We start from the raw sequence: 19,740 nt of genomic DNA, 5'->3' as shown, positions 1-19,740 counted from the left end.
TGACGATACGGAAGCCAATGAATGAGGCACAGACATTTCAACGATGTATGATAACCTCTATCTAGTTTTTCAGTGTTTTTCCAAGTTATTTTATTATTCTTGAGAAATGTTTTCCATTTATTTTTTTGTTCATGTGCCTCTGTACATTTAAGAGTCTAAGAGGGGTCTCAAAACTCACGTGTTTCTGACTCACTTCCCTCCTGATCTAATAGGTGCTTTACAAACGTCTACATATTTGTTATGTTTAATCATTTTTAACAACAATTTGTTGAATAATGGAAAAGCTTATATACAGCTACTCGCCTGTATACTGCTTTATGCTGCGGTATGTGACAAATGGACCATAATCATAATGTGTCTTTCGTAAGTTTTAATGCACTTACGGTACAGTAGTTCAATAAAAAAATAAAATTTCTGTGCTAATTCGGTCATTGTTTTTTCTTTTTCGATAAAGTGGAATATCTTATTTCATCATATGTGTGATCACTATTTCTTGAGACCGTTGTTAAGTGTCTGGAGAGCGTTTGTGGAAATATTTGGGCATGTCTGTCAAGTCCAGGCACGCATCTTTCGTTCCCATTTAACATAATAAAGAAGTGCAAGTAAATCTGAAATAAAATTCCTCGGTACACTCTGCGCCAAAACATGCAAAGAACTCCGAGCTAAAAGACAGACATGATTTCCGGAAAAGAAATTCAAATCTGAGTCACCTCCCCTTTCATTTGCATGTTGCATCTGTTCACCCAATGAACGTTCTACGCGCGGAATTTCGAACATTTTCAAATATTTCACAGCCGCCTTGATCTATTTTTCTCAAACAAAGTAGTTCCTTTCCGTATGTTCCTGTTTAGTGATTATGTTATTATCGCTATCAACGTAAATTGAAATAATTTCTTAGAATGAAATGTCTATATAAATTCCGGATATTTTCTGTACATTTAGTGATGAAATGTGTTTTATAAAAAAAAAAAAAAAAAAAAGAAAAACACCAAACAACCATACTTTGTGGCGGACGGATACCCAATGATAGTGAGACGGGCACGTGGCTGCGTTTCAACTCAGACTTAGGAAATGTTCGATGTGAGGTGTTGTAGTTACAGAGGAATCCCGTGTTTTTTAAACGTTTTTCTTATTTTTTTTTTTTAAATATTATTTTGTTTAAAGTTCTTTGTTTCGATGGAACACACGTTACCGTAAAGGATTCATTTGGTCTCAGAATCAGGTGAGCACTGCCGTTCAATCTTTCAAGAACACTTCAGCTAATTTTCAGTTGAATTTCCCCCCTTTGTTACTTCTCTTGCTGTAATTTTCATACAACACTGCTGTATCGAACATATACGTATTTATATTGTATTAACTCTTTAAAAATGCTTGTTTTGTGTCAAAGATAGATTAGTCTGTGTTGCCGATTTTTCCCCCCCCAGGTCTTGCTGACTTGCATAATAAGCCTGCAAAATAAAGGCCAAAAAAAAAAAAGTTCAACTGCCTTCTACTTTACGGGCCTCTTTCTTGTCCTGCCTACTGGGTATTTTAATCAGTTAAGCTTCAAATATAGAAATTCTTATTTTTCAGGATAGTTAACAATTACTGCTTGCCTGGCCTGGCTGATTAACTACTTCTACTAACTATCATGCCATGGGGTTGCTTAACCCGAGTCGCTTGAAAATGTGTATATATATTGTGTTACGAACATTACTGCAAGTTTCAAGCATTGTTCTTATATAAGAACACATAATTAAACAAACTGAATACATTAAGACTAGTACATGTCTATCTATGCTTGTTTGCCTGCCGCCTGGGTACTGTGCCATGGCATGTACTGTGTACACTGCTGGTACTTGAGCCTAAAATACAGGAAATTTTCCTTAAATGCAAAATGTACTAAAGTAGCTGGAAGTATTGAGCACCACCACGTGTTGACAGCATGCTGACCTCTTAGGATATTGTGTTTGGCCTGTTCCACTCATTTAGTTTAACTTGTCTTTCCTTTTACTGTTGTCTTTCCTAATATTTTTGTTGACCCTACCATCCAGAGACCTTCACTGTTCAGCTGATCAGAACAATTTCATAATCATTATTGTTTATTATTTAGCTTACACCTTTTTTCTAAGACTGACTGACAGTGTTAGGTTTGTGCATCTACTAATTACTGTTATTTGGTATAAAACTTAGCTTGTAGTATTTACCATTAATAATAGTAGTTGTCTTCATTTTATATTTGTTTCTCTGTCTGATCAGGTAAGGAGCTCACCATGCCTCTCCATGGAAAATTAGTTGTTCTTAAAAGGAGTGGACGAGATGGTACTGAATTACCCCTCACAGCAACATGTGTGTTTGGGAGGTGAGTGTTGTATTTTTTTTTTTTTGATGATACATCATGCAATTGATCCACTATCTTATTTGATGTTATGTTTGCATTATTCTTTATTACTTGTGTTTTGTTTGTTTCAGGGCACCCGAATGTGATATTCGAATCCAGGTACCAGAAGTGTCAAAAGAACATTGCAGGATTGAATTGAATGAAAATAAAGAAGTAAGATGAATTTAGCAAATAAGTTAACATGAATTAATAGTTAATTCTTTGTATATATTTTTGATATTGAATTGGCGTTATTAATTTGGATGTCGTCTTTCCATTCAGGTTATTTTAACAAATCTGAGTTTGGTTAATCCTACTCGTATCAATGGAAAGGTTATTCAGCAGTCAAAACGTTTGAATCATGGAGATGTTATAACAGTTATTGGACGTTCTTTTAGGTGAGTCTCTTGTTTTGAATTATACTTAAACAAGTCATTGTTCTCATGCTATTCGTGCATCATATCTATGCTTTTGTGGAAAAACAGCACCCAAATGGGCAATTCACCTGTGAAAAGTACCTCTTAAGGCTAAGCTTCACTTTCCAGAGAAGTGAATTAATTCCTAGGACACATTTTGTCTAAAGAATATTCTTTCTGTATTTGTAAGCCACACTTCTTTTCTTTAGGTTTGAATATGCTCCAGAACCAACCCCAAAGAAAAAGAGAGAGTTTACAACTGTGTGTGAAACTCTTCAGGTATATTTGTTTCAGAAGAATCTGCTGTCTGCAATGATTGTGATACTTAAATATTCAAAAGTTGAGTTTTTATAAACAGCCTGGCTCTACATGCCAAGTGTCTTGTTTGTGGAGAAGTGCATGGTTCACTTCCTTTGTTAGTTATCTATATCTGATTTATTTTAAATGCATGGTGTTCATAATGAATACTGATTACAGTAGGTATTAATATTCTATTTAACACTTGATCAGAATTGTTTGTGATTACCAAAGGATAAGATATAAAAAGTTTTCTTGAACTTTTGATTTTTAGCTGGCTTGAAACTTGTCTAATTTTGTTGGTGACCGAAAGAAATCACTTTCAATGTTTACCTCCACCTTGCTGGAAACTGATGGTTTGCCATATTTCATCCCTTCCTACTCTTCCTCTTTTAACTATTTACTTGTAGATGACTTGGAACCCACATGATGTGAAGTTCTCCATACCAAACGATGCATTTTGCCTTGTCAGTGAAGGGGCAATCTTTTACATTTGGTATAGGGCCACTAGTGGTAGATATATGCATGAAGCATACATGCGCAAAAACTTTGTGAGGAGCTGTAAATTTCAACTCAAAGAAAATGTTACGTTTACCACTAAAATTCTGTTGTCATTAAATCAACGTAAGTTATGAACATCTTGTAGAACCATTATTCTCAAAAATTTACAGGGTCACTACAATGGAAACTTCTGCAACAGAGTGTGATAACATGTATTATCCTGTTTAATGGGGGGAAAGGTCCAGTACAATGAAATTTTTTGCCTGTTTTGTGGTCATTCTGACAAAGATTCAACAGGCAGTACAAGAAAACAGTTGTTCACTTAACCCTGTATACGTAATTCCTGTCAACACACTCCAGTTCTTGGTTTAGAGCAGTCATTCATCACAAAGTAAACATGAAATGAGCAATCATGGGAACACACACACACATTTTCAGAACCGCTTGTCCCATATGGCAATTTAAAGGGTTGTAAGATACAACAAATTCATTTATGGAAGAAATAGATATTTCTAGTGCAAAGTTGCATGGGGGAGAAAGATCTGTCATTTGGCAGTCTGAAGCAATGACAGTTATCAATTTGTTAATCTAACATCACATCTGAAACTGTAGGTCGGTCCATTCATCCATCCATTTTCTTCACCGCTTGTCCTACTAGGGTCGCGGTGGCAATAGGGAGAGCAGAGAAACCCAGACATCCCTGTCCCCAACAACTTCCTCCAGCTCAATGTTTACCCTGCCCAGAAGGTTGCTGGGACCTACCCCTGGAGCCAGGCCTGGGGGTAGTGTTCCTAGGTGAGCTCCTGGTGACTGGGCATCCCACGTAACCCGGCCAGGCTTAACCTGAAAAGGAATGTGGAGGGGCATGTGGGCCCACCACTTGCAACATCCAGCATGGGGTTTGGGTGCAGTGCCTTTCGAGCAGCAGGAGGGGGCAAGATGGCGTATGGTGTCACGGACCCTCGCAGCAGAAACAGCAGACTCAGTATTAATTCTTTTAACCTGATGCTTTTCTCCAGAGCATTTCATATTAAACTGTTTCCAATATTTTACCCATTCATACAGCTGGGTAAGTCTTTACTGTAGCATTTCAGAGTTAACTTCAAGGGCACCGTAGTAGGAGGTGGCCTACTACTTTGCCTCTGAGTCCTTATAGGTATAAACTATAAACCTGTAACAGTTAACTCAGTTGGTTAAATCAATGTGACACTCCTGGAGCAGGACTGAGGACATGTGAAACGATTGTTTTATTCTGGCTGTTTACAGAAACTATGACCAGTGTGGTGTTTGCTGTACTTGATGCAAGAAAGGTACAGGAATCGGATGCACACTATGGTTTTATTCTCAGGGTCAAGCACCCCTCTATTGTTGGAGAAGGTTTAAATAAAGGGTTATGAAGATATTTTCCCTCCTTTTGTGACATCATGGTCCTGTGCACATCATATAAATGACTTTAACATGAATACTGTTGTAATTGCTTAAATAAAGCTTAAATCTCACACTCGGACATCGTTTAGTATTGATTATGACTTGTTTTTGTTTAAACTGATTTTTCTGAGTAATGTTAATTCAAATCTTTAAAACTAGAATTTACATAATAGGGCAATTTCACTGAGCAATTTAACTTTTTAGGTGCATAAAGGGTCTTTTTTTATGAATACAGTTTGAGTTTTGTCAATTCAAAAGGGTTGTGGTTAACTAGAGCTGCTGCCTTTGCATACAAAGGTTGTCTGTTTGAATCTCACCTATTCCTGCAGTACACTTGAGCAATGTACTTGCCTAAAGATTTCTCTCTGTATAAATGGATAAATATTTGTAGGTAGCTTAACATTGCTAAAGTCAGCTAAATTAATTATTGAATTAAATGAATGCATTGATGGGGGTGTGGTGGCGCAGCAGGCTTGGCCGAGTCCCGCTCTCTGGTGGGTCTGGGGTTTGAGTCCTGCTTGGGGTGCCTTGCGCCCCGTGTTGCAAGGTTAGGCTCCGGCTCATCGTGAACCCCCCCCCCGGACAAGCGGTTGTAGATAGCCTTGTGTCCTGTGTTGCCCGGTTAGGCTTTGATTCACTGCGACCCTGCTTGGGACAAGCTGTGTGTGTGATGAATGCATTATTTTTTATTATTGTTGCTGTATTAATTTTAAATAACTAGGTGGCTTTTCTTTGGATGGTTGGATTCTTTAAACCTCAAAAAAAAAACACCCTGTTACATTTGATTTGACTTTAATAGATTTTCTCCGAATTTGTCAGTTTTAATCCATTCATGTCCTATGAAACATTACTTTTCTCTTATTCCTTCGGTTCTGCAGGATCAACAGTTGAAAGATCCACCTGGCCCTCAAGAGTCTGAACAAAAAGGTAAATCATTGTCTCTGGGGTTTTAGAGGTATTAAGATGATTCCCTAAACTCTTGGCAAACATTTTTAGTCTGTCTCTTATAGGTTATCTAATAGTTTGAGATATGGTGCCCAATAAAACAGGTTAGCAATAAACTGACACCCACTGAATTTTGTGTTCTGAAGTAATACAAGTAACTGGAATTCTCTTTCTAAACATCTTTAAATCCAATCTTAAGACCCTCTATGTTTAGAATTTCCTTCAGATAAATTTGAAGCTGCTTTTTTTCTTTGTGTTATTGAATATTTTGTTTTTGTATTATTTTTGTTATTATACCCTGTATATCTTACTGGTGGCAGTTGGTAGCGTACTGATTAGAGCTGCTGCCTTTGGACCCAGTGGTCGCAGATTTGAGTCCCACCTCCAGCTGTAGTACCCTTGAGTGAGATACTTGCCCGCAATTGAATCTAGTTGGGGAAAAAAAATTCTAGTCAGCTTTATAGAAAAGCTGCTAAATGAATAAATGTACAGAGCTTCATACTGTGAAGTTCTTTGAGAGCTTGCTTTTAAAGGAATTTTACACAAAGTTTGATTTCATAACACTGGATTTTAGTACACACACAAAATGCTTTATTTAAAGTAGGCTGAGCATGCATGTAGCATACAGTGGGGTGCGATGGCGCAGCGGGTTTCACCGAGTCCTGCTCTCTGGCGAGTCTGGGGTTTGAGACCTGCTTGGGGTGCCTTGTGACAGACTGGCGTCCCATCCTGTGTCCCCTCCCCCTCCAGCCCTACACCTTGTGTTGTTGGGTTAGGTTCCGCCTTGCCGTGACCCTGCTTGGGATTAGCAATTTCAGTCGTGTGTGTGTGTGGCACTTGGGTAAGTATATTGCAAGGACAGTAAGCAGTGTCGTCATGGCTGGCAAACTTTAATCAGAAGATCCCTGGTTGAAACTCTGCTCCTGCTGTAGTTCTCGGCCCTGAACTGATAAAAGAATATCTTCACTCAAATCAAATCACTTTGTCAATTCACCATAACCACAAGTATACAGGTGGTGAAAATCTTTGGTGCATGCTCTCCAGCTGTGCGGCATAAGTTACAAGTATACAGACCACAAATATACAAAGTAAACACCTGTACAATATGCAGTATTCAGAAGTCCATTGTTGATGATAAAGTGCAGAACATGTTGCATTATAAATGGGTAAATAATTGTAAAGTTGCTTATGTAACATTCTAAGAAAAAGGTACCAGCTAAAGAAATGTAAAAGAAAATGTTATAGGGAATTGATAGATTTTCCTGTGGATTAAATAGATGTGTTTTTGTTTATTTTAGAGCAGTCTTGTTTGAAAGATGGGACAAATACTGCAAATTTACAATCTTCAAAGGACCAGTGCATTGGTGATGCAGAAAATGAGACTTTTAGCCCTGGACTGGAACAGGAAAATCCCAGTGAAAAAGAGTGTGTTTCTCCTTTCTGTGAACTTTATCAAATGATTAAACAGAATTTCAGTACAAAGTCACCATGGAAACCAGCAAGAGGAGTACAACTGAAGACTCTGACATCAAGACGCGAGTGTCAGAAATCTGTTCAAGGAGAGGTGGATGCAGATGAATGTACTCCAGCACCAAATGAATATTTGCCAAAATCTGCAACCCCAAAATCCATCCGACAATGCGGCAAGCTGAACACAATTTTAACGTCTGAGAACACTGGGTTGTCCCTCTCCGTGGACAACATGTCAGCAAGCCCAGCCAGGAAGAAAGTAGAAGATGCCTCACAACAAGCGGTTACTCCAGCTCAGCAGACTGTTAAGAAAGGCAGGCACTCATGTCAGTCACCTGCACAGCAACCAAAAACTCCTGTTATTTTGGAAGATCAGCCAATGACAGCCTCTCAGATGAAAACTCCTAAGAGGTTCAGTACTGAAGAGGTGGTGCAGCAGATCTTGTCTCAGGATACATCTGCTGAGGTGCATAATGTTAGTATTGAGAAGTCCTTGGATGGGACTAAAACAAGGAGAAGCAAGGGAGCTAATTCTGAATCGACTCCAAGCCAGTGTGCTGCCTTGACCCCAGTTACACAAAGTGGGTCTCCCTCTCCAGCACACCGTTTCAGCTCTGGCTCAGCTCAAGCCCGTGGACAGAATGCAGAATCATCATCTGAAGTTATCTCAGGGTTCTCTCCAAAGCCTAAGGTGACAGACAGTTCTCTAAGGACCTCACCCAGAACTGCAGGGAAAAAACTAAGCGTTTCAGATGTACTATGTGAACTTGAGTCGGCAGCGCCATCTAGTGGGGGAAAAAAAGGTAACCTGTACTAGTTGTGCACAGAAATACAGAAAGCCATGATTCAAGTATATCGTGAGATACAGTTTCAGGAAAATGATTGCTTAATATAAAGGATGGTTTAATGTTTACAGTTTTTTTCTGAAATGCATAAATAATTAATAGACGTGAGTAATATGGAATTTTTCCATGTGTTATGGAAAACTTGCAGTTCTTATTGGGGAAAACTTATCATTAGCATCTTTATTTTTTTACAGGTGACAAGTCATCCTCCGGTAAGAAACGTAAAAGTGGGGACCTCATAAGCGAACTGCCTCAGCCGAAGAGGAAAAGGGTTTCATTTGGTGGTCAGTTGAGTCCCGAGTTGTTTGATAAGCGTCTTCCACCAAACTCTCCTTTGCGCAAAGGGGCCACACCAGGCAGGCGGAGCCTGTCTATGCTGAAGAAGCAACAGTCCCTCTTAAGAAGAGCATCCGCTATTGGTCTGATCCAGGTACCTGTGTACTTTTTACAACTCTTTTCCTGTTTGCCATTGAACATCTGACTTACAAAGTTTTGAAATTCACAGGAGGTGCATGCTGACCGCTCAGGTTCAAAAAGTCCTGTGTGTCCAGAGAAGAAAACCTTCATCAAAGGTGTTTCTTCTAGAAGCAGGACTCCTTCACCTGTTAAGAAGTCTTCTAGCTCAAAAGCTAAAACTCCATCTCCAAGTAGCCAGAGGTCCTCAAAGATGAAACCTGAAGCTCTGCCCAAAAACTGTGAAGCTGAGCGATCTCCAAATCATAAGTCCTCATCTACCACTGTTAAGAGTTCATTGCAGAATAGATGTCTGTCCTCTTCTGAAGCAGACTTTTTGTCATTGGAGAAAAAGAAATCCTCTCTGCCTGTGTCTCAGACTTCCATATCGGTCTCATCTGAAAATGTAGCTACCCAGCTCCAGTCTAGAGGAACACCATGTAGTAGGAAGTCCCTAGGCACTGAACAAAAGCCTTCATCCAAAACCACATCTCCTGACAGAAAATCTCTGTCCATAAATGATTTCCTGTCTGGTCAAACCTCAACCGTACGAGGCCGGTTTTCTGTGTCACGAATAGAAACTCCATCACCTGTGGCTGATAAGAGTGTTGCTGCTTCAGAAAGCATTGCATCTGAAGTTTCTGGTTTTGTAACTCCAAAAGTTCCACTGCGGAGAAAAAGCCTTAAGTCTTCAAAGAAAACGCCGAAAAGTTTACAGAAGAGTGCTCTTGAAATTTTTCGTCGCAGGAAAAGTGGAGCTTCGCGTGCAAATCTGAACGGTATTTTCATGTAACTGCATACACACTTATCCCCTCTTGTCCTAATTCATTCCTGAATCAACTAATATTGAAAATCCTGCTAATGAAATTTCTTTTTGCTTATGATACATCATTTACCTGAATTCTGGGGTGGACTTGGAATGAAACGTAATTATTCTGCATTGAAAATATAGAAATAAGTAGTGTAGCAAATTAATAATTTAATTTTAAAAAAAATCCAAAGCGGCCTCAATGGTGTACTTGTCACCATTTTTGAGTCACCTGTGTGTGTGGGTGGTTGTAGTAGCAAACATGAGCTTGTATATTAAAAATCTTAATTTTTCCACAAGATTTTTTTTTATTTTATTTTTCTTTGTTTGATTATGTTTTTTGTTCATATTTTTACTTTAAAGTATATATAAATAGAAAAAGATTTTGCCATAGAGTTGCTATATTTTTCCTCTTGACCCCTTCACCGCCTCTGATGATGGTGTGCATTCTGGGTCTACAGGTTAACTGTGAGCTTTTGTAGAAACTTTATTCTTCAAGGGTCTCATGTATGTAAAATAGATTTTTAAAAACCGTAAAGTACACCAGATGTGATAATGTGCAAAGGCTATATGTTAAATTTAAATAAGAAAATTAAAGCATAGTATGTTTTAGTTTGTCTCATGTGGCCACTTAGAACAATTTACAAATGTGGTCTCAGTTTTTCCACACTGGACCAAATTTCACAGGCTCAGACCACATGCAGCAGACTGTATAAATCACATTCCGATGTAATTAAAGATAATTGGTTTTAATCTCCATATGTGAGAAGTAGGCCATTGGGAGAACAAATAATGGAGAATAAGTGTAGTCTAGACCAAAGTTTCAAGCTCATTTTATATTGAAAGCATATGTTAATATTCTGTAACCTTCCTGACCCCTCTCCCAACAGTTTTGAGTTCCTGGGCTGATATTGTTAAATTTGGTGCCAGCAAACCTCAGGCTGGTGTTGTAGCCAAAAAGCAGAAGACAAGAGGAAAAGCTGTCAAGAAAGCTGTAATCCTAAAACCAAAGGTAAGCAGTCAAAATGCTAGTCTCTTCTACTGTGGTTCTGCAGTAGACTGAAATTTCAATTTTTCTTTTACTGGTATATGTAATGATTTCCCTCCCCTAGACACCTGCTCAGAAAATCAAGGACCATTTTAGTACTGGACATGCGGCATCTCCAGCTACAATTGTTGTTGGGAAGGCCCATTTGAGGACTGTGATGCCAGCAGGGTGCGCTCCAAAACTTGTGCCCAATGTTGTCTTACTCAAGAACATGAAAGTGAATGAAGATTTAACAGGTAATACATCACTTGTCAATAACAGTTCAAAATTTAATAGAAAGGCTCAATATAAGTTATTTATATTCCTTCCAAATGCAAGTTGTATGGTTTGATTCATGACTTATGACTAACTTATTTTATGCAAATTTGATATCTTACAGGAGTTGCAGAAATGTTCAGTACTCCTGTGAATTTAAGGCAGAAGACAATTGAAGCTAGGGTCCACCATTTCCCGAAAACCCCACAGGATGTTCCTGGTTTAACTTCAGCTGAAGTTTCTGTAATGAAAACCCCTGAAGAAACAGGTATATTATTTAGAATGTAATTAAGTATCCCTTTAGTTACTTCTGTGATATTGTTTATCATATTGTTGCTCAAATCCAAAGCTACATTGCTTTGAACTACAATATAAGTAGAATTTTTGATATTCTTTTCTGTCACATTATCACATAAATCACTTAATGATTTACAAAGATTTAATGGGAGAATAGTTGCAGTCTATGGAACAAAGTTTGTCATTTCTGAGACCTAAATGAAGTTTGGTGATAAATCCAAAATCCTGGAAGAGATTTAAAATATTGTGTGTGGCAGAAAGGATTAATGTCATGTCACATATTTTATTTTCCAGGAGAAATGCTTGTGTCTCCCTTAAGTGTTGTTAATATGGCAAAGCAAGGAAGTTACAACGATGAAGCAGTTCTTCGACTCTTCTCTGATGATCAAGAGTTTAATTTTACGTGTGATGATTCTGTCAGAAGAAAAAGTGAAAGACTGGCAAATGCAAACGTTCATGATTCTGAAACAAATCCTGTCCGATATACGAAGCAGGTTGCTGTCATAGGGAGAAAAATAAAAACACCAAAACTAAAGCATGAAGCAGTCATGCCTCTGACAGGAGTCAAGAGACTTAAAACTCCAAAACAGAAGATGCAACAAGTGGAAGATCTAAGGGGCATTAAAATGCTTTTGAAAACACCTAAAGATCCAAAGATGAATGAAGAACTAAGCCTAATAGCGGTGAAGAAACTGTTAAAGACCCCTAAGGTCAAGGGTCAACCAGTAGAAGACATGATTGGAATTCAGAGATTGATGAAAACACCTAAGACAAAGACTCCTCCACTAATTTGTACAACCGGTATGAAAAGACTGATGTGTACACCAAAACCAAAAAGCAAACCTGTTGAAGACCTGGTTGGAGTGAAGAGATTGATGAGGACTCCAAAGCAGAAGAATGAACCTGTAGAAGATATGGTTGGAGTGAAGAGACTGATGCAAACTCCCAGGCAGAAGAATGAACCTGTTGAAGACATGGTTGGAGTAAAGAGACTGATGCAAACTCCCAGGCAGAAGAATAAACCTGTCGAAGATATGGTTGGAGTGAAGAGACTGATGAGGACTCCAAAGCAGAAGGGGAAGCCTGTTGAAAGTAAATTTGGAATTGCTAAATTAATGAAATCACCGAGGCAGAAGGCAGCTGCTACAGTTGAAGATTATACAGGATTGCAAGAGCTAATGCAGGATCCAGTGGAATATTATGTTAAAGCAGACATGGTAAATGCATATTTACTCTTTGTAATTTGTTAGAAATCATAAAGGTTGAAGTTATGAAACAATTTTGTAAATACAAGCTATTCCTGATAGCAGTGTTTCATCTGAATTTTAGCTGGTTGGTTGCTTCAGCTTAAATTGTTTGTTTTAAATTGTCAGCATCAGTTCATAATTTCAATGTTATGAAATGATGGTATTAGACATGTGGTTTGTGAAAACTCAGCAAATTTGTGTATTTTCTTTTTCCCTTAAAAGGTTTCTGAAAATCCATCTTTATCTGACCATGGAAAGGTTTTGACATGTGCTGGTGAGTTTATTTTTTTGACTGTGTTTACTACTGACAGTAAAATTGTAGTTGAAATATTCCCTTTGCATATTTTGTGAGTGTGATGTGTTCCTGGGAATTGCTCATAAATTTAATAAATTGGGGCAGAGGCTAGCATTAATTTTATTGAGGAAAATTATTATGCAATGCTGAGAGTAAAACTCACCTTTTACAAGTACACACACACACAGAAACTGCTTGTCCCAAGCACGGTCACGGTGAACTGCAGCCTAGCCTGGGAATGCAGGGTGCAAGGCTGCAAGGGCGAGGGAACATGCAAGTATTGAACCCAAATATGCAAAATTTAATTTAGCATATAAACAAGGGCAAACTGCAGTATGCAGAGCTAGTTTTTATCTAACAAAATAGTTCTGTTAGCTTGAGCACCTGGTCAGACTTGTAGCCTGCTGTTGTTGAGCTTCTTGCTGGAAGTATGATGTAGCAAATAATGAATGTTTTTCCTTTCTCAGATACAGCGATAATCTCTGAGCAACCAGTGAAATTGTTTAAGGATGTTCAAAGTGATGATCCTAAGAAAATTGCAAGGAGACGACCTACTGAAACTGTTGATGACATTGAAGGCTGTAGTACAGCAATGAGCAGTGATTCAGTTTTGCCTAATGTCAGACCGAAGAGAGGGACCAAAGTCTCTCATGGTCATTCCTCTACTCTGAAGGTAGAGGTCAACAAAGATAGAGTTGCATCTCCAGCTAAACCTACAAGAGGACGAAAGGCAAAGCCTGTTGAGGAATTCATAAAGGACGAGGCAGCCAGAAATCTTAGTCAAAATATGACCAATCATTTGTCAAAACAGTGTGATGAAGGAGACACGAGCACACAGGTGTTAAGCCCAAAATCCATTGCTCCAGTTCAGGCCTTTGTGAAAGGGAGGTGCACTAGAAAGGCTGCTGTCATTCTTGAAAATCTTTCTTGCTCAGGTCCTGTCAGAAAAATTGGTTCTACCCTGAAGGTAGAGGTCAACCAGGACAGAGCTGCATCTCCAGCTAAACTTACAAGAGGACGAAAGGCAAAGCCTGTTGAGGAATTCATAAAGGACGAGGCAGCCAGAAATCTTGGTCAAAATATGACCAATCATTTGTCAAAACAGTGTGATGAAGGAGACACGAGCACACAGGTGTTAAGCCCAAAATCCATTGCTCCAGTTCAGGCCTTTGTGAAAGGGAGGTGCACTAGAAAGGCTGCTGTCATTCTTGAAAATCTTTCTTGCTCAGGTCCTGTCAGAAAAATTGGTTCTACCCTGAAGGTAGAGGTCAACCAGGACAGAGTTGCATCTCCAGCTAAACTTACAAGAGGACGAAAGGCAAAGCCTGTTGAGGAATTCATAAAGGACGAGGCAGCCAGAAATCTTGGTCAAAATATGACCAATCATTTGTCAAAACAGTGTGATGAAGGAGACACAAGCACACAGGTGTTAAGCCCAAAATCCATTGCTCCAGTTCAGGCCTTTGTGAAAGGGAGGTGCACTAGAAAGGCTGCTGTCATTCTTGAAAATCTTTCTTGCTCAGGTCCTGTCAGAAAAATTGGTTCTACCCTGAAGGTAGAGGTCAACCAGGACAGAGTTGCATCTCCAGCTAAACTTACAAGAGGACGAAAGGCAAAGCCTGTTGAGGAATTCATGAAGGACCAGGCAGCCAGAAATCTTCCTTCCTCAGGTCCTGTCAGAAAAATTGGTTCTACCCTGAAGGTAGAGGTCAACCAGGACAGAGTTGCATCTCCAGCTAAACTTACAAGAGGACGAAAGGCAAAGCCTGTTGAGGAATTCATGAAGGACCAGGCAGCCAGAAATCTTCCTTCCTCAGGTCCTGTCAGAAAAATTGGCAGAGGAAAAATGGCAAAGCAATCTGGTGAACAGAAAGTAATTTTGGAGACCATTATTAAGGCAGAATGTGTGGAAGCACTTCCTCCAAGTCTTCCAGAAGTAACTGAAGATCAAAAGCATGTTAATCTGTCTCTTGGGACAAAGTCAAATCGGGGAAGGAAGGTTAAACTTGACACGAAAGATGGTAGCTCTTCAGAGCACAGTTTGGAAATCAGTATTGGACAACAGAAAGATGCAAATTCTGACAATGTGGCCACTGAACTCCAACTTCCCACTTCTGTTGTGAAATGTAGACGTGGGAGGCTGGCAAGCACTGTTGTGAAGAATACAGAGCAGCCATCACTTGTGGAACCCCCTTCAAAAAGAACACGCCATGGTGCCATTGATTTTACCTCACAGGCTGCCATTCCTTCTGTGCCTTCTTCAAGGCCTGAGCAAGCGAGTAAGGTAGCAAAAAGTCTGGATGTTGTTGAAGGAACAACTTGTGTTCAGCCTGAAACCTTTGTAGAATGTGAAACAAAGTCTGTCAAGAAGACCAGGGGATCTCGGAAAACTGGCAAGATTTTGGACTCTCGTATTGTCAACATTGCTGTCGGCACACCTTCTAAAGGGCACGAAACTCCACTCCCATTAGTTGATCCCTCAGTGTCAGATGACATTGCCATAGAAATTCCAAAGAAAGTGAATAAGAAAGGAAAGGCTACTTCACAAAGTAAATCTAACAAAGCTAATCGGACTTCTGTTGAAGAAGCCATTGACATGAACGCTGAAGGGGGACAAGACATTTCAAAGAAAGCAGTGACTTGGTCCAAAGAAGTACATGGAGAAACTGCAGAGCCTCTGGATGTGGAAAGGCAAGAAGCTGCCAATCATCTACTGAAGACCCGCAGAGGAAGGGTGGTCAAAAAAGGTAACTCCCAGGTGAGGGAGCCTCCTGAACCTGTGTCAGAGGATGCTGCAAGGTTTGAGAAGGCAGCTAGGCCTTTGAGGAAATCGCGAGTTAGCAACTTAAAACCTAGCCAGCCTGGAACTGATATAGATGTTCCTGCTGCAAAACAAGGCACAAGGCGAAAACTGGCATCTGAAGAGATGAGTAAAGAGCTGCCATTAGATGCAGAATCATTTGCAGAATCCTCAAAGACTTCCTTAACCTCAAAATGGACAAGAAGGAAGGCTCCTAATGTTGAAGTTAAAACTGAGGCCAATACTGATAAGAGAAGTAGAGCCTCTGCAAAGAAGGCAGAGAAAGCACTTGAAGATGTGCCAACAGCAGATGTCCCGCAGCCTGTCACTAGGGGTCGAAAAAGAGTAGGCCAGCACATCATTCCGTTACCAGAACCTGAAAGTAGCGAAAGGAAATCTTTGGACAAAGAAGATTCAGGGATTACAGAATCTACAGGTGAGTTGGTACAAATATGACAGGCATCCTGTTTTCGTTGTTTTGACAGTTTTGTGCAAAGCAGCTTATTGATTATAGACTAAGATACATTGTTTTACACTCTTCTGTAACCTTATAATTTTTAGTATCACAGTGATTGAAACCTAGGTTTGGTATGTTGTGGCACATAAGAACGTGCTGGGTTGTGGGAGTAAGCAGGCTTGAGGTGATACACTGGGACCTCATTTTATGAACATTTAAATTTTCGAATGATGCAAAAAATATATGCATATATTTTTCATTATATTTCTTATTTTCAAAAAGTTTTTGCAGGGTGTTCCTCAAAATACTCATTCGATAACAGATAAACACCCCCAGAGTTGGAGTGTGAGACGAAAAACAAAAAGCTGCAAAACATATTGTAGCGGTGGAGATGGCAGCAGTAGCTTTTCCATGTTGCAGCACTGCTACTGTAGATGTAAATACAGCAGTTGTTGGGCAACCATTATGGGGCGTAATGGGGGTTAATGCTGTCCATGTTGTTCTGTTTAGAGCTTTGTCCAGGTGTGTGTGCTATGAGTACTGGTCTAATGATGTGGAGGTGTACCCTGTATAGTGGGTGAAAAGAATCTCGATGAATAAATTTAAATATAGGCTGTGCTCTTATTTTCTTATGTGGTGTTTACAACCAGATGAATAGCAATTAGTGTGGGGAAGGTCAGGAAAAGTGTTATTTCTGGGATGTCTGCCTTCCACAAGTTTGTTGACATATGTATGTGAGCCACAGCAATGTAAAAGGGAGCGTTCAGAACACGAGGTACGGAAGTCTGTATAAAATGGTGACCACAGCAGTTCTGATACTCTGGACTTACTGTTCAACTAGAGTTTCTCCTTGTTTCAAGATGAGGTGTGATTTTGTATGTTTCTGTGTATCTCTTATTGGTGTGAAATTAACCTTTATTCGTTTGTTATAAACTACATGGCCCACACTCCCCTCTTCCTTGCATCACACGTTGCTTATTTGTGCACATCTGCTGCTGTACAACACACATTTATGGTCAGTCTTGTGGTTCAGGAGCACAGTATTTTAAAATAATGGTTATGGAAGACTTCTTACAAATGTTCACTTCATGAGCAGATAAAAATTATGCAAGGTTACAAGTCAAGCCTGTAGTTTTTGTTTTAATGTAGTTTAGAGATACTGAAAATGTTAGCGTAAATTTTACAGTGTATTTTATTGTAGCTATATCCCTAACTTTACTACACACCAAATAAATTGAGGTATGTGTCTATTACACTTTTTATTTATATAGGTAATAAAGCAAAGTGACCAGATGCTGACAAAATATACTCATGCTTATGTGACAAATAGGTCCCCTGTTTGTCACCAGTTTTGTTGTGTTCTGTGTTGCAAATGGCATTTTTTTTGGTTTGAGGTCAAACAGTTTTTTCACATTTTCTCCCAACACTGTCTTCCATTACATTCCTCCTCTACTTTCTCTGCTCCACTTTCTCTATCCCCACAGCAGGAACACTGATTGTCTTGCATTTATAAAGATGAACACAACCACCTTAATAGGTGGTTGTGGAGGAGGCTATTTGCAGTAATTTTAAAATGGGCTCAGTATTTTTTCAGATTAATAAAACTGTTTTGTGATGGCCTGGCTCCTCATCTATGGTGAACCCTGCCTCACACTCTGTTTCCAGGACAGACTCTGAAACACTAAGACCCAGTATTGGATAAGCGCTTGATGAGAATGTCTTACAACAAATCTTTGTTTTAATATAGTCTTTTCCCCAGCCCGTAAATAAATTTAGGGAAATCCGTATTCTTTAGTTTTTATCGATTGTCACATAGCCCTTTGAATTGTGAACAGTTTGAGAAAGAATAAGGCTTCCATTACTAGTTGTGTTAGTAAGTTGAAGATCCAGTTTATTAAAATATAAAACAGTGCAGCATCGGGAACATAACTGAATATAAACAGACTTTAGCCTGCAAACAGCAGCAATACAGTCACTTGCAATTCTGCGGTCTCTTCCCACTCATTGCACTTACTTTAGCAACATCTGACCCTCGTTTCCTAATCAGGTGTGGCCTGCAGTCTGCAGGTGGGTGTGGTCTGTCCATGCGTGCTCCATATGTATTTGTCAGTATTGAGTTTCTGAAGTTGAAATCCACCTTTCGGAAGCAATCCACCTATTTGACTTTGTCAGCTGCTCAATCAGCTGAGTGGAATTAGTGGAATTTATGATTACTCTTACAAATGAGCTATAATACTTAATGTCATTAAACAGAATAACTGGGTAAATTAATCATATAAATCTCCCTTCTTTTTTATAGCAAAAGCAAGCAACCCAGAAACTCGCAGAAGAGGAAAATCACAAACAAAACCTGATGCTCCAAGTGCCACAGAAGCGAGGCCAGTTAGATGCAGAAAGCGTAAATAGGCATTGTTTGTAGTTTTAGTTTTTTATGCATTGTTTGTCCTTGTTTTTTACGTATGGTCTCTCTTTGATATCAGCCGTTGCGTTGTTGTTCTGCTTTTACAACTTTGATTTTTGAAACATCTTCTGACAGGTTTATTAGCTGGACATTGAGTATGTGTTAAAAAAGCATAATTGATAAATGGAAAAGAAAATGAAGGGACTCGAAACTTAAATCTGTTACCCATTAACAGTTTTAACCCTGAGTCTTTTTCAGTAGTTTGTTTAAAACAGCTGGAGGTGTAGTATCAGTTTGTATATCACAGATCATTTGTATAAGGGTATGTAAGCATTTTTTTTTTTTCTAATTTCAGGTTTTCAGCATAGCAGGTGTTTTTCAAGTTACTGCATTATTAACACAGTTAACTTTGCTTTGACATTGATAAGAGATTTGCAAATTTCTAATTAGACAATGTTTAAGCTTTGGTATTCATTTTCTCCTAGTAGCCTCTGCAATGATTTTTTTAATTGTAATTTCATAGTAGATATTAAAAATTAAAAACTGCAGGAGGCTAACATAAAAATGAGAATCCATTTCAAGCAAAGCCCCACAGACAAAATTTGCCCTAATAGAATTGTGCATTGGGGCTGTGGATCATGATATGTGTTCACACCGGGGGAGACTTGTCAAAACCAGTATTGTTAATCTGTAGTTGCATACACACTACTAAACTAATCACTGAAGTCACATTGGGGGAATGTGAACATTATCAAAGAATGGTAAATTGGCAAGTAATTAAAGCTTAGACTTTGGCATTTTAAAAACAAGAATCTTTCATCGGAACCTTTTCTCTCTCGTTTAATATTCATAGCTGTGATTTACGTTGTGAAATCAGTTTTCATGAGTTATGCCCCCCATGTCCATCCAAATAAAATCTTTTGGTCATTTGGCTTATTTCCTTGCAGTTGCAGTGTTTTTGATGCATCTAATCGATTATGGATTTTAATAGGAATGTCTTTATTCATATTTCAGGAATCTGTGTATTTTTTAGAGATGTATATTTCTTGTCTTTTATAAATTGTACTCAGGTTTTTTTTTTTAAATAATTCAAAAATCATTGTGTTTAAAAAAAAAAATGGTTACAATAAGTTCTATTTCTAAAATAATTCAAATAAAAGCAGTTGTGGGAAGAGTGCTTAGCTTCTTTTGGTGCTTTTATTTTTTTAAGCTATGTGAACAATGTCATATGTTCTGAGTCATTAGTCCCATTTCTTTTGTTCCCATTAGACATTAAGCATGATTTTAAACTTTTAGGAGAGACTTTTAAATAAAGGCAAAAGGGCTGCAGTCGTTACTGTGAACGTTGAGTACTGCACGTGTAAAAATAAGTGTGACACTACTGAATCTTAAATGTCTAATTTGAAAAATTCTTCATT

The 19,740-nt window shown here is 38.7% G+C and overlaps 1 protein-coding gene across 4 annotated transcripts; it reads left to right on the top strand.

Moving 5' to 3' along the window:
• The first annotated feature begins 1,025 nt into the window (after positions 1–1,025).
• mki67 (marker of proliferation Ki-67) lies at positions 1,026–19,225 on the top strand. Of its 4 annotated transcripts, none has more exons than XM_029248941.1 (17): positions 1,026–1,222; positions 2,239–2,341; positions 2,452–2,533; positions 2,642–2,757; positions 2,985–3,054; positions 5,880–5,928; positions 7,245–8,219; positions 8,456–8,691; positions 8,767–9,493; positions 10,413–10,534; positions 10,635–10,806; positions 10,950–11,093; positions 11,417–12,339; positions 12,592–12,643; positions 13,132–13,599; positions 14,335–15,900; positions 18,221–19,225. In XM_029248941.1, exons 2-17 carry the CDS (start codon positions 2,253–2,255, stop codon positions 18,325–18,327), a joined length of 5,898 nt encoding a protein of 1,965 aa, XP_029104774.1. In that variant the 5' UTR covers positions 1,026–1,222; positions 2,239–2,252; the 3' UTR covers positions 18,328–19,225. The 4 variants fall into 4 exon arrangements, with proteins under 4 accessions (XP_029104774.1, XP_029104773.1, XP_029104772.1 ...); XM_029248940.1 differs by having other exon boundaries at positions 13,132–14,187; XM_029248939.1 differs by having other exon boundaries at positions 13,132–14,352; positions 14,500–15,900.
• Positions 19,226–19,740: the final 515 nt, after the last annotated feature.

The sequence above is a fragment of the Scleropages formosus genome, chromosome 24 (genome assembly GCF_900964775.1).
Source record: "Scleropages formosus chromosome 24, fSclFor1.1, whole genome shotgun sequence".
NCBI lineage: Eukaryota > Metazoa > Chordata > Actinopteri > Osteoglossiformes > Osteoglossidae > Scleropages > Scleropages formosus.
The sequence above is the reverse complement of the archived record's forward strand: the minus strand, read 5'-3'. Positions and strand labels throughout refer to the sequence as shown.

Excerpts from the sequence above, each read along its gene's own strand:
- mki67 (XM_018726395.2), top strand. The coding sequence starts at position 2,253 with ATGCCTCTCCATGGAAAATTAGTTGTTCTTAAAAGGAGTGGACGAGAT. Across the intron at positions 3,055-5,879 it reads CTGTGTGTGAAACTCTTCAG|GATCAACAGTTGAAAGATCC; the intron begins GTATATTTGTTT and ends TCGGTTCTGCAG. Across the intron at positions 8,692-8,766 it reads CCGCTATTGGTCTGATCCAG|GAGGTGCATGCTGACCGCTC; the intron begins GTACCTGTGTAC and ends TGAAATTCACAG.